The 14,297-nt window shown below is 48.1% G+C and overlaps 1 protein-coding gene across 1 annotated transcript in view; it reads right to left on the bottom strand.

The window, feature by feature from the left end:
* ITSN1 (intersectin 1 (SH3 domain protein)) overlaps positions 1–14,297 on the bottom strand; it is a 118,328-nt gene that overhangs the window by 56,033 nt on the left and 47,998 nt on the right. Inside the window, exons 17-22 of the mRNA XM_004675528.2 lie at positions 12,192–12,319; positions 9,526–9,755; positions 7,831–7,952; positions 6,397–6,411; positions 1,737–1,984; positions 6–165 (exon numbers count right to left, since the gene is read on the bottom strand). Coding sequence (XP_004675585.1) covers positions 6–165; positions 1,737–1,984; positions 6,397–6,411; positions 7,831–7,952; positions 9,526–9,755; positions 12,192–12,319 — 903 coding nt within the window. The remainder of the gene's footprint in view (positions 1–5; positions 166–1,736; positions 1,985–6,396; positions 6,412–7,830; positions 7,953–9,525; positions 9,756–12,191; positions 12,320–14,297) is intronic.

Below are 14,297 nucleotides of genomic sequence, written 5' to 3'. Positions count from 1 at the left end.
CTTACCTGGCCTAAAACAGGAGATGGCGAGGAGCCTGTGGCCGTGGCTGGAGTAAAGGCCGATCTCTGCCGTAACTGGCCAGCACTTGGCACCGTGAGAGAGGGCTGGGCTGCCCACGCGTCCCAGTTATCACTCTCGGCTTTCTCGTTCGTGCTTGTGGGCCACCTGGAAGGAAAAGCAGGCCAGTGTTAGCAGCGGGGAGCAGCTGGCACACAGTGCTACACCTGCCATGAACGCAAACCCAGAGCACATGGGGGGCTTTCAGAAGAGCAAGAACCCAGGGGAGAGGCGAGAGCATTGACCCGCGCAGGTGTCTGTGCCTGCCCTCAGGCTGGTGAGCAGAGTCGCTCTGAGCTTGGATTTCCACACTGACCAGCTGGGGACAAGGTTCTGACGGTTATAGAAATATTGGCACGGAAAGCACATGCTAACTCAGAGGTAGCAGAGAAACAGCCTTGCGTGACCATCACTGTCATAGGCAATAACAATTAGCAAAGAAGAAGCGATCCACCGCCTGGGAAGCAGGCCACCCATGCTCAGCCTCATCCTGGGCCTGGGGGGTTTTCACTGGGGTATTTGGTAATGTTACACGAACACATCTTGGGTGGGAGCAGATCCAAATGCAGTTTGCTTTTTCCATTTTCCTGAGTCATGGTCAAATTGAAAAACAAAGTAATTCTCTTGTCAGCCTGCATGGCCCGATTCTGGGATTGGAAGGATGCCGGGGACCAGACCGTACGTCGATGAAGGGAGGCTGCTCACCGAGCCACAGCACACAGCCCCGGACACGTGGCATCTGTCTTCTGTGTTGGCCTGAACTTCAGTTTAGAAAGTTAGAACTTTTCCATCAAGATGGAGAGAGGAAGGAGAGGGAGAGTTCCCTTTAGAGGAAAGGCTACCTTTGAAGCAGAGGAGCGCGAGGGCCTCTGGGGCTCTGCCGTCCTTTCCTGGGAAGCACAGTGTGGAAACCTTGCCGTTCCTCACGCCTGTCCCTCTACCCGCTCCTGCCCTTGGCTACGATGCTCCTTTCTTTCCTTGGATCCACCTCCTCTTTCTCCAGCTTTACCTTTTGATTCCCTGCCCTCAATTTGCTTCTTGTGCAAGATGATAACACTGGGAAAATAATTCAGAACATTCAAGTCCTTTTCCTTGGCTGCTAGTATAAACTATTTTCGACGTGGCACTGCAGATCAGGGACCAGGACTAGAGTGACAGCGGTCGTCTCTTCTCTCATCCCAGACCTCCACTTCCACACCGCTTCCTGTTGACCAAGGCCACGGATGCACACCCCTGGACATTCGTTCAAAGCTGATGGGAGAGGCGCACGTTAAAGGAAACAGCTCCATCGCACCCCAAACCACGGGACTGAATTCATGTTCACTGTCTGTCCAGACAAACAGCACTATGTACGTGCAGGAAGGGGCTCGACACATGTGCTGACTGATGTGAGTGCAGGGCAGTGTCAGCAAATTGCTTTCTCCGTTTCTTCCACAGAAATGAAAGATACAGACAAATTATGGAGCAAAACATGGTATCAGGCTTTATTTGGTACCAGGGCGAAGCACCAAGGAGCAACGGCGGAGTGAGATCCAGTCCAGAGGAGACAACCCAGCCCTGGGCAGCACGCGGCCAGAGAGAGTGAGCGGAAGCCCCCGCTACAGAGACATGCGAAGGAAGAAGTAAAGGTTACTCGCATGGGGGCTCACGACTCATGGAAACAGCATGCCTGCACGTACGTGGAGCTGAAGTCGGCCCAGTTGTTGGGGGTCGTGGAGGAGTCAGAGGAGGTCACAGCCAAAGGAGCGGGGGTCTCGCGCAAAGCCAGCTTGGGCGCGGTGGTGGGGGTGGCGTCCGCCACAGGCTTGACTGGCGCGGGAACCTCGCTTTCCGGGATTTTCTCAGCATAGTTTGCAGGGAACCAGCCTGTCTTTCCTTTTAACTCGCCGCCCAGCCATCCCGGTTCTCCAGTCTGGCTTTCGTCCACCTGCAGGAGATGTGGGGTTTAGTGGGAGAGGCACTAAACCAGCCCCGATGCCCAACACCCGCGCCGCACAGCCCCGCCCCACCCCGTGCCAGCCTGCCCAGCCCCGTGCCAGCCTGCTGCCCTGCAGAGATGCTTCTCCTGCGCACTCAGGGTCTAGGTGTCTGGGGGAGGGATCTCCAATGTCAACTCTGAAACAACAGGAGGTGCTGTAGTTCAAGGTCTTGCTCTTTCTGCTCTCTTGGGTTTTTTCTTCGTTTCCTAACAATAGCACTTTAAAAAGGTACCTGAAGCCCATGGTTTCAAGGGTTAGAGCTACTCAAATAGAAGGTGAACACAGACTGTCACTTACGAAGTCATCATATTATTACAAATAATTTGTTTTGGGCTTGTTAAAACAAAGGGTATAATCAACACAAATTTAGTCCTCTCAAAATCTCTTTTAACTAAGCTGTATTTATTCAGTGTCAGGACCAGAAAAGATTTTAAAAAACAAAACACTCAGACAGTATCTACAGCAAAGCAGGAAGCAAAGCTGACCACTGTGTTAGATGATCAAAAGCTCCAAGCATGACGAGAAAACTGAGGGAGCTTACAACAATTCCTGAAAGTCCTATGGTGTTTTGTGTATGTACTGAACTTTAATTTCACAAAGCACATAAGAATACGGAATTCTTTTGTTTAAAAATGTCAGAGGCTGTCTCTTACACTAAGGGCTCCTAATGTTTCTATTTTATTTGGATGCAAAAGGACCATTCCAAATCACCAAAATGAGTCTACTTATCTTGGCAAGTTAGTCCCACTATTTCATGGGCAACAAAAGAATGATTTTGGAGCACAATTACTTTTACTATTGTAAAATCCCTTTCATTACTGTAAGTCAAATAAGGGTTTATCAGAGACCTTATTGTTACTTCCCAATATGCTGGAAAATGCCACTTTCCTAATCAATTCAGATTCAGTTAAAAAATAAGAAAAAAAAAACTAACAAAGCAAACATCTGTATTCACAGAGTAAGTACTACAGTGTAAGGTTTATTTTAGCTTGTGGGAATCAAAACCACTTGGCGTGGGGGTGGCGGAAGCAGAAGACATGGCTTACTGTTGAGTACAGCAAGCAGGGGACAACCCCTTGCTGCCCTGCCACAGGAATCCCTTGTTGTCGCGGGGAAAGGCAGTTTTGAAAGCCGAGAATTCTCCAAAGAGGAGTTCCCCAAGACAAGCGCAACTCTGCTCCTGGGTTCTATTTCTGGCTTTGCAGCTCTGTTATTCCCGCTCGCACTCCTCTCAGATGCGAACACATTAGCCACTTTTCATTCCACTCCCCCACACTGTTTTGTTCGTACTTCTCTTTTTCTGGGCAGCCCCAACTGTTCCCTAATGAGCATTTCAAATAGCATTTCCCCCTGGGTCTCCTTTTACGCTAACCCTAAGTGGCAGGATGCCTGCCTTCCTTGATATTGCTGGTGATCTGGGGATCAGTGTAGCGGCTGCTTTGCACTGAAGCATGGCCACTTGCAGGCCAGCATCAGTGAGGGCCACTAATACTAACCCCCCCACTCCTGGGAAATTCTACCCACGCTTGGGGCCTTCAGCTCAGGTGTTGTCAGCAGGTGTGAGCTAGGAGCTGGCACCACACACCCAGAATCTCAGCCCCGAGGCTGCAAACATCAGCAGGAGGCTCTGCTGTCAAAATGCCTCCACTGAAGCACTAGTTCTGTATTTATTCGCCAGTTGACTGAGGGCAGCTGAACCTCCTGGTGCGCTCAGCTGCTTCATCTGTAAAATGGGGATAATGCGTCGCTTAACGGCAGGGCTCAGTGTGGGAAGGCGGTCTCGTAGTGTGTGAGCATCAGAGCGGTGGGCACAGCATGGGTACCTGGCCGGTCGCTGGCCTAACTGCATTATGCAGCATGAGTCACAGCCTGGCCAGCGGCTGTTGTGAAGACACTGGTCACTGCCCAGCAGAGAGAAGTCTTGTGACAGATTCACTACGCCACCTCTCTCGTACCAGCTATCAGTTCTGTGCTGTCGTTCTCTATCTAAGCTTCTGTCCTGTTCTAGAATCCTGGTCTCTGCTCTCAGTTTAGGCAACAGCCTTTGGTTCTCTGTGTCCAGGGGCTGCCAGCTCTAGAAAACGGTCTGGAGCCTTAGGTCTGCTGGCTTCGCCTTCTCACTAGTACAAATCTCTTAGGAGCTGGAGTTCGCTCCTAAGCAGGACCTCCCGGTCTAAGTTGCACCTTCTCAAATGTCAACTGCCTTTCTTAATGATGTCCTATGATCTGCCATTCTCCTGAAACACAGGGTCTTAGCTGGTTACCAAGACTTTTGGTTGACATCTGAATTGGGTATGAAGCCCTAAGGAAATGTTCCAACCTGTGGGCAGGTCCGGCTGGCACTACGGTAGCTGATTACGCCCCAGCACAGGATGCAGGCTGCCCCTCTGCCGGGTGCTTGTTCGTATACTAGGAAGGGAGAGGGCACCACCGCAGCCTCTTATCAAAGAGTTCCTCCCACACCGCCCAGTGACAGTGAAGTCAGCATTTCACTTTTAACCAAGGAAATTCACTGGTCAACAATGATCAGACTACAGTCTCAGAGAGTTTGCTTTAGTCTTCCAAAAATCCATTGTTTTTAGTAACTGATTAAATTGTAATTTTAAAGTTCAGAGGCTACAATACAGATTCCCTAATGGACCATTTAGTAAAAACATAAGGTTCTCAAATGAAAAGGAGAAAGAAACTTCTTCCTAGGTTTCAGAAACGGTACCCAAAATACCAACCTGACTATGGGAATATATTACACCAGATTCGGACAGAACCAGGAGAGTGACACCCCCCCCAGTATGGCTGACCAACACATGGACTTTCACTAAGGTCAGCACATTCACCTCTGGACGCTCTAAGCCACGACAGGTGTGAGTGTTGAAATTATCAGCCACACTGGTCTTGACACGATTCTGCGTCACTGACCCACAGCACCACCTCACCCACTGCACCATTCGGGAGCGTCCTCAGACAGGGAGCACAGTGCCCCACCGCTGACTTGGGGCGCAGGTCCCCATCTAGTCTAGGAAGCTCAGCAATCGCGCTGCTGTGGCTGAGTGACGCAGATGCACATGGCAGCTGTCGGGTTCAAGCGTCCGTGGCTGATTGTCCACAAGCCTCCAGCTCCCACCCACAGGAGACCACACTCGTACTTCTAAAACATCTGGCCTGTCACAAAGAAGGAGCAGAAACAGCCCCTCCCCTCAAGTCAAAGAACCCAGACAACAACCAGGTGTAAACTGTCCCCACCCTCCGAGCGCGCTGCTGAGGGCTGTGCTGGGGACCGCGCTTCATGGAGTTGGAACGAGGGGGTCCCCCTAAAACTCCTAAGTAGGATAGTGGAAGTTTTCTACAGTTTGAAGCTGGAGGTTGGCAAACTGCCCCTTTGCCAGCGCAACGACCCAGCTCCTGCGCCGAGGTGTCCGCTGCATAAGCCGGCCCTGGTGCCAGCTGCAGGCCCCGCCTGCCTCGCCTCGCGACAGACAGCGCTGCAACACCGTTCCGCGCACTTGCGCAGATCTGTACACATATGTTTGCGCCTGTGTCTCTGGCCTCCACAGTCTAGGGGTGGGAACAGAAAGGATTTCTGGGTCACAAAGAGCAAGAATTCTAAATTTGAGGAGGATGGTGCCAATTTGTAATGTCAGAAACCAGTGGTTCTGTGAAGTATGAATGCTTCCCAGGGGTTTAGCTAATTCGTACCACTCGCAGGCCAAATATATCCACATTCTTGACAAAGCTGGATGTTATCAAACTTGAAAACATGCTCAGGAGAAGGGAAGTGCTATTTCATTTTTTACTTTGTATTCTCCTGATCATCAATGAAATGAAGTCTTCTCCTGTATTTTTAAAAATCATTTACTTCACTTGCAAATGTTTCTTCACATGGTTGGCCAAGTTTCCTAAGACTTTTTGAATTGTTTCATAGTTACCTTTCATGGTCTTTATGCAGAATGCAGAGTAACTCTCTGGCTCATGCATTTTGCAACACAGAAATTTTAATTTTTATGGTCTCGTCAAATCTGTCCATTTTGTCATGTACACTTCTGATTTTAACAGAAGGGCATTTCTTAGAAAATTATTCCAAAACTCTCCTTTAACATCTGTAAAATTTTCTCCTTCAAATTTAACCTCCTTGGAACTGACTTTAGTGACGCCTGAGGCAGAGAGCGGGTGCTGGACTGCCCCAGAGCAGCCGCCCGGCACTGGTGTGGTCCTTTTCAAGCACAGCCTACTGTGCACGCCCAGCCACAGACTGTGCCTGCCGTGACAACACCCAAAGATATGTGTACGCACACAGAACGAACAGGATTTAAGAAAACAACACACGTACTGAAACGCAGATTCCTGACAGTCGCTCGGCACTTACCCATTCCCCTTTAACCTCCACCAGGAAAGCAAAGGTTTGAAAAGCAAGGCAAAATATATGTTTAATGAAATGTGTCATTCTTACAGTAGATCGCGCCCTTATGCATCTCTGCCAGCAAGTCTAGTGACTAGCTCTTCCATGGGAGGAAAAGGCCTCGCTACCACTGTAGAGAGACCAGTTTCCAAAATACCGCAACCTTGTATCATTTAAAGATGAGCATCTGAAACATTTACTCAGTGTAACATCTGGCAACATTTCCTTATCTTAACTTGCCCCAATTTGTGTGGAAACAAAATTCAGTTTCAAAAACACTAGGATTTTTTTACAGTGTAACAAAGGGCTTTGTAAAGAGCACCTATGTGAAGTCACACCTAGTTCCACTCGCTGGAGAGCTGGTGGGACACTGAGCCACTAGAAGCAGGAGGGGTGTGGAAGCCGCCGCCCTGCCTCGCCCACCTGAACAGAAACCAACAGTTCTATCTGTGAGGAATGAGCTGGCCGGCACACCCAGCACGTCTCAGGCATTCAGCATCAGGACGTCTGGCCTGTGGCTCTCATTTTAGACCATGATAACCGAAGCGAAAAACTAACAGAAAACAAGGGAGAGGGGACTGAGTCTATTTTGGCCCATTAAATATATTCTACACAGAGCAAGATGAATGTATGAGTAAGGGCCAGCAAAATACCAGAGAATGAGACATGACTGTCTTTAATTCTTATCTCCCACCATTCTTTTAAGGTTCTGCTCCACTCTTAAAAAACCATGCTAAAAGCGATGGCAAGTTTGACCGCCTCTTAAAACTTTCATTATTCATAAACAACTAGATCTCTTAGAAAATAACTGAGGTCAATCACACTGCTTCATCATTTCTTAAATTAGTTTAAATTAGTTATGGCAGTTTTAGTTATACTTGTAAGATTATGTGTAATTAGTATTATAATTTGTAAAACCACAGCCAAGCAAAATTCTGAGCAGTGTTAGCTGTCATTTATAGAGTAGGAAAACAGAAGAGCTGAATTTAAATAAATTCTTTACTTTTCACACATCCTAAAATTTACACAAATTAAGAGTTTGGAAAAGATGTTTTGACCCAGACATACTAATGGTATCAATGGCAATTGTGGAAATGATGATAAAGTACTTTGCATTCAACCCTATTTCTTAAAGGAGTGTGCACAGAAGAGAAGTAGTCATCTTGGCTCTGAGGTAACAGGACACTTACAGATTTACAAATATGCTTAGGTGTGATAACACATTTTTCCTAACAACTCTGTCTTAAAGTGATATTACAGTCTATTTTTAAATGCCATCTTCACTGAGATGGAAGGAGACTGAACCTATACTTCAAAGACCCAGAGGCTGGATTATCTCATTATCTGACAAGTACAACAGTTAATCAACAGACATCCTACTGTCACCTGAGTCTTTCTTACCATGACTATATCGCCAGGCTGGATGGTGATTTCGTCATGACTCCTGGATTCAAAGGGATACAGCGCCCGGTAATATACCACTTTAACATTCTCCTGTGCAGAAAATGTGATGGGGCCTTTTTCTGTTGACAAAATATTAGAGGAAAGGAACAAAATGTACATGGAACACAACTGTATGCCCACAAGCCAAATACTGAACATCCCCCGTGCTGCTTGCCACCACCTGAAATATTCCCATCCATGCAAGCGACGGCCGAGGGACGCGCAAAAGCGTGAGGAGGCCGCTCTACCGCCACCCCGAGGCCCAGAGGCCCCTGCAGACTCTGTGGGGCAGGGGTGGTCGGGGGTGATCGGAGGCGAGCGCCGTGACCCGGTCTCGGTTCACGCCGAGCAGTGACCCCTTTCTCCACCTCTCCACCCAGGGCTTGGAGTTACAATGCAGCGGTTAGAATGGGAACCCCAAATCTGAATCAGCCAAGAAGACTTACTGGGGGGAAACGAACCTAAAGACAAACCCTAGAATTATTCAGCTTTACATGAAACAGTATTTAAAGAAAAAAAGGTGAGCAGAGGCACTTTGAACTCTGGCTAACAGTAGTTAGTCTCGTCTCTGAGATGTCTCTCCCGAGAGCACTGTGGTGGCGGGTATCTTCTTTGTCGGAAAAGTAGCAGGGGAAGGCACCATCCTCCATGACTGTGGGCTGGGTGATGGGCCGAATTCCCCACTGAGAGACCAAAGGAAAAATCCTTATCTTCTACCCAGAGGAAGCAGATGGATTGTAACTAACTGCCTACGATCAAGTAATGAGCAAGTCACTTTCAGGTCAAACGTAACTATGACAGTGTCCGTTTGTCCTGCTATGGCTGCACACTCCTGTGTGGGCCTGATGCCTGGCCTGCCCGAGCCATTCAACATGGGGGGGGGGGGGAGGGATTTGCACAGATCCACTGTGCAACTACACTTTTACAGAAGGGTTTCTTTTCTTCCTATATACCATAACATGGAAAAAACACAGTGATGATCAAATAAGCAGAATTGACACACTCTGCCGGAGGAGGCAACAGCAGCCGCCGTGCTCAGCTGCCGTGGTCTGCAGAGCGGTGCGGTGTTGCACAGCCACAGAAGAGGTTTCAAAGACACTGTACTTCGCATCTGATATGAGGGGTGCCTTTTTTTAGCTCTTTCAAAGTCTTTCCTTTCTCACTATTTAAAGAGGCAACTTATGATCAAAGGGCAAAGAACAGTCACACTTCTCAAAAGGTAAAAAGCAGTTTGAGGGAGCGCAGAATGGAGACAGTGAATGTGGCTCTGTGCAGGCTCGGGAAGAGGCAGCCACAGCCTGCAGCTGACAGAGGAGACAGTCCCGGAAAAAATCTGCACGGGGTTGGCAGGTGCCTTTGGCAGGAAAGCTTTGGGCCTCTCTGCAGAAGTACGACTGGTGCCGATACGGAACCTTTTGTTAATTCTACACAAGACCTCTGGATACCCGGGCAATGGCAGCCTGAGGCTGGCACTGTGGAGAAGAATTAAGCAGACATCTAATGAGAGAAGGAACAGCTGCACTGCCCCAAAATATGGCATTCTCACCACTGCTCGCGGAGCCGAGCTAGCACCTGATCAGATAAGGGGGCACCTCCAGGGCACCAGGAAGCCAAGTGAACTATTTTCTAGAGTTCTTTTTTGGCCGCTCATACCTGTGGTGGGCCAGGGGGCTTGAACAGCTGGCTTCCCTGGCTCCTGACGTGGGTGAAAAAGCCGACTCAGTTTGTCTTGCACCTCCTGCTTGCCCTGCTCCTCACTGTCCTTCTTCTTGACACTCTCCTCCCTCTTGAGCTTCTCCTCATCATGGAGCTTCCTGGGTCGCTGGTGCTCGTCATCCCGCTGCATGTGCTCCAGCCACTGCTTGTCCCTCTCCTGGGCTCGTCTGTCAACAAAATGCTCATCTCAGCAGAGAAGCAACGCCCCGCAACATGACTACTGTGTCTTTCCTCACAAAGTCTCTGTCAAGTCGGGGTGCTGGACCTCGGGGATGGAGTGATCAGCACCAAGGAGGCAAAGGCTCTCAGGGACACCCCCGCCGAATTAAATGACTTTTTGATGTATCTTATAAAATAGTTACAGAGGAACAAAAACACCTCTCACTTTGAAATTGGTAGGTCAGTGCACAGCAAGTCAGGAGGTTGGGAGGTAGTGACCACACAGAGTGGCCTGCCCGACACTGAGAGTGAAATGTGGCTTCAGCCAACCAGCAACCACGGAGATCACTGAGGGAACACCACACCTTTGCACACACCAGCGCCCCAAACAGCACAGTACGTACGCTTCCTGAGCTCCTGGGGTGTCACCTCTGGTCAAAGTCTGACTGAATTCAACCCTTTTGTCTTTGCTTTTCAAAGCAGCTGACAGTTACCTGCACTGACAGAACGGTGACAGCGTCCACCTGGAGCCCCGAGGGAAAGACTAGGGAGGGTTTTTCTCTTATTTCATAACGTTTTAGAAAGTCAGAAACACTCTAACTGATGATACTTTAGATGAAACGAGTGTAGAGCATAAACGCTCCAGTGAGGACAGCCTTCGTGAGACTGACCACCTGAGCCCCCATGCCAGGTGGGTTAGTCCCACCATCACCCTCACAAGGCCACACGTGGGTGCTGCCCAGGGTGGCTGCCCAGGCAGGCAGCCTGACTGTGACCGGGCTGGGGCCAGTGCACAGGACATCTGGTATGAGGACCCTGGCAAGGGAGCATCACAAATACAACTCCTCTGCTCCAACTCAAAACTACTCAGTGACTTTCTGCTCTGTGTGAGTGTGTAGTTCTGCTCTTTTTAACATACATCTTAAACGTTTACTACAGGTTTCAAAACACCTTTTAAGAAAGAAAATAAAACACATTTGGATGGGGAGAGCTGCTTACTGCTTTGTGTAACAACACAGCCACAACAAACTTGCCCAACATTTCCTGCTGCTAAAGGCCACCACTTATTGTCAATAGTCATGTCATTTTTGAAGCTAAATTTCAGGTACTAACTATGCTATACTGTTTTTGTTTCTCTTCTCTGGGAACGTGAAAGTTTGGTGCAGTAAAGTGGGAATACTCAAAGCACTCAGAAAACTTGAAGCTAAGATAGGGGAGCTAGTGATTAAACACTCCAATGCGATTCTAGTCCTACCCCAATCAAATGAGAAAACAGCCCTCTCAACTGGCCTGAGATCTTAACTACCCACCTCCTGGCATGAAAAAGCAACCCACAGCAACAAAACCTACCAGCCTTGAAGACCATTCGGGCCCCACCAGAAACCGCCTGGCTCGGCAGCTGATCAGCTCAGCCTACTGCCAGACTCCCTCAGGCATTTCCTTCTTCATCTTTTCATCTAATTTCAGTAACCAGATTCTGTAAGTTATACTGTATCCTTGTTGACTCAATCATTGTTGGTTTGTGGCATTAAAACTAAATGAAGTCTGGGCCCTTCCTGGTGGCGCAGTGGGTTAAAGCACAGCACTAAGAAGCTAAAGCCACTTCAGCATGAGTTCAATCCCCACGCCCCCAGGTGACCCACATGCACAGCAGACCTCTCCTGACCGGCCCACTGTTCCCCTCAGCAGTGTACTTCCTCTGTCAGCCTGTTCTGCTCCCCACTCTATCTCTGGTGAATCCTCTCACTGCCCCTGCACCTCTGGCCTGTACCCAAGTTCTGTATGCATAAATAAATAAATCTTAAAAAAAACTAAACTAAATGAAGTTCTAAAAGCAAATGTCCAATAATGAAATCAGGTACATCAAAAGTTACAAAATACTTTTCTACAATTTGCTCCAGAGAATAAAATAAACACTTAAAACCCTGCAAATGCAAACACCAGAGCTCAGACAAGAATGTGCCTGTCTCCCCATTCTTCCTTTTGTAGTCCAGTGTGATTTGCAGGTGACAAGGTGGGGAGGGGGCACTGTCAGTCCCCCCAGAAGCCCAGTGTGGGGAGCCAGCTGGGGCTCGGATGCAAACCTGGCCACTGGCCTCACCGCTATTAAAAGGCTGTGAGCTGGAAGCCTGCTGGTCATTGGCATGCAAATGAGTGTAACAAGTGCCCCAATTTCCTTGTGTGAGTCCATTTATCTACATAGTGGCTGTGGGGAGGAGCTCTGGGAACTAACCAAAAGCCTCAGGGGGGGGCTGATCTATGCAAAGATTTATTCCCAGCAGGAGTCTGTGCCCACCCACCCTGTATGCACACGCACACAGGCATGCACGCAGCACACACACACACTTACAGGCTCTTTCTGGTACTTGGAGAAGCTGGGCAAAAAAATGGGAAAAACTACAGTTTCCTTCCAGAGGGCCCAGCAGGGCACTGACAAGACTCACCTTTGGGCTTCTTCTTTCTGTTTTTCCAATTCTAGCATCTTCCGCTCTTGTTCTTTCCTTTTCAGTCGTTCAGCCTCTATGGACTTCTGTTTCTGGAGCTGCTGTTTATTATGGATTTCTCTTAGTTCCTGTAAATAATCAAGAAAACAGCTCCTGTCAGAGCAAGAGGTGATAGGCTCTTGTTTATCAACATGTAACACTTCCTCCTGGGAAGCCTAAGTGCTGAGCCAACATTTTGAGAAATGTTAATATGTATGGAAAAGTCTGCAGCTCTGCATTCTGACATGACCATAGCCACACAAGAGTGTGTTTTAGTACCCATGAAGCATGCCACCATTTTCTATGATGTGCTTTTGAAGGAATTTCTAGCAAAGGGCATTTGAGCAGCCACCCTCTTGAGACACCAACAAGAAATTTATCCAGTTTTAACACAGGGCAACAATAATGCACAAAACCTGAGGGTCCCTGCTAATGTGTGGCCACTGGCCACCCGGCCTTCGGAAACACCCAGCTCTTCACAAACCACCTCCACCAAGACCGCTTCCTTCCCAGGGTGAGAGGCCTAGGGGCACCAAGCCGCCCTGCCCTAGGGACCAAACCCCACAGGAAGAAGCATCTGAGGCTCTAAGCAAAACTCTCACGCTGAGAGTAAATAACCACGATTGGGAGATTCCTTGGATTCCCTTATTCCATACTAGTCCCAGGACAACTAAAAGTCACTTTTTAGCAGGCTACTGGTATTTAAAGAGTTCAAGTGAGATGTTCAAATTCCCAAAAGTATAAGAACAAAAAAAGAGGAGGAAACCTTCTCAATTCCAGAGGGATCAAACGGATCTCTGAGAGGTCACTACCAGATTTGCTGAAACTCCTCTTTCTTGTACCAGCAACAATCTGATAAATCGCAGTGGCCAGCGCCAGGGTCTATGGTATATGGCAAGGTTTAAGAACCAGGCCTGCCTCATCTTTTGCCTTGATCTCTGGTAAGTTCAGAAGAATGGAGTTTCCTCCTGCCTTAGATTCCTACCTTTAGATTAATTCTGAGATGGAACAACAAAGGGAAAGTTATTATCACCTGCATGAGATCAATGTTAAGATGAACTTAATCTGAGAGAAAACCCCAGAGAGTCAGGCTAAACTTTCCCCACTTGCTAGAGTGCTATGGTAAGGTCAGAATGCATATACAGGAATTTTATGTATTATAAGTTACTTTGAGGCCTACAAGAGATCAATGAGATAGAAGAAAAAATTTAACTGGAGATCAGGAGGTTGAGGGAGGTCAGTGGTTTCAGGGACGTGGGGTAAGACTGGATGGAAGGAAGGACCTTGGTGGGGGAAGTCCTCCAAGGATAAAGTATCCAGGGCAGAGGCTGCAGGAAGAGTACCTGGGGCAGGAGTTGAGCCTGGAAGTAAGGGCAAAATGTCTGTGATAAGTCCTAAGAGGAGCCAGGGCCTCCTTGGTGGCACAAGGGCTTAAAGCACAGCACCGTGAAGCCATCTGCAGCCACTGCAACAGGAGTTTGATCCCCGGCCAGGGAGTGACCCACAGGGAGCAGCAGATCTCTCCTGTCTCTTCCGCTGCTCCCCTCAGCAGTGTATTTCAGTAGATCCTCCTGTTCTGCTCCATTGTCTCTGGTGAATCTTCTCATCCCCACACCTCTAGCCTACACCCCAGTTCTTGCATGAATAAATAAATATTTTTTTAAAAAAGTTCTAAGAGAAGCAAATCAACACCAGGAAAAAAGAACTTCCTTTTTTTATTGTCTTTCTCCAGGTCATAGCAAAGAATTTAAATCTCAAATGTATTAAAAATTTAGCAGTATTCTTTTCCATAGTTATTTGGAATCAAGCATAAACAGTATTCACTAATCAAGTAAGTGGAAAATCTGGTTATTATTTTAGGTTTGATCTTCAGAAAGAAATGGGGAAAAACAAGTCAAGTCCTGTTGTTCCAAGGAGTCTGTTCTCTTGGCTCAATCTAGGACCCGCATGGGAATAGGACAGTGCACTGCAGTGAGAGTCAGCAGACTCTGTTCCAGGAGAGCGGCCAGAGTGGGACCTCATTTGTTCACTGCCGAGGACGTTTAAAAGGAAAAAAGTGGAAAAGAC

The sequence above is a fragment of the Condylura cristata genome, unplaced genomic scaffold (genome assembly GCF_000260355.1).
Source record: "Condylura cristata isolate star-nosed mole 26May11 unplaced genomic scaffold, ConCri1.0 scaffold00003, whole genome shotgun sequence".
Classification (NCBI taxonomy): domain Eukaryota; kingdom Metazoa; phylum Chordata; class Mammalia; order Eulipotyphla; family Talpidae; genus Condylura; species Condylura cristata.
This window is presented reverse-complemented; position numbering and strand designations above follow the sequence as displayed.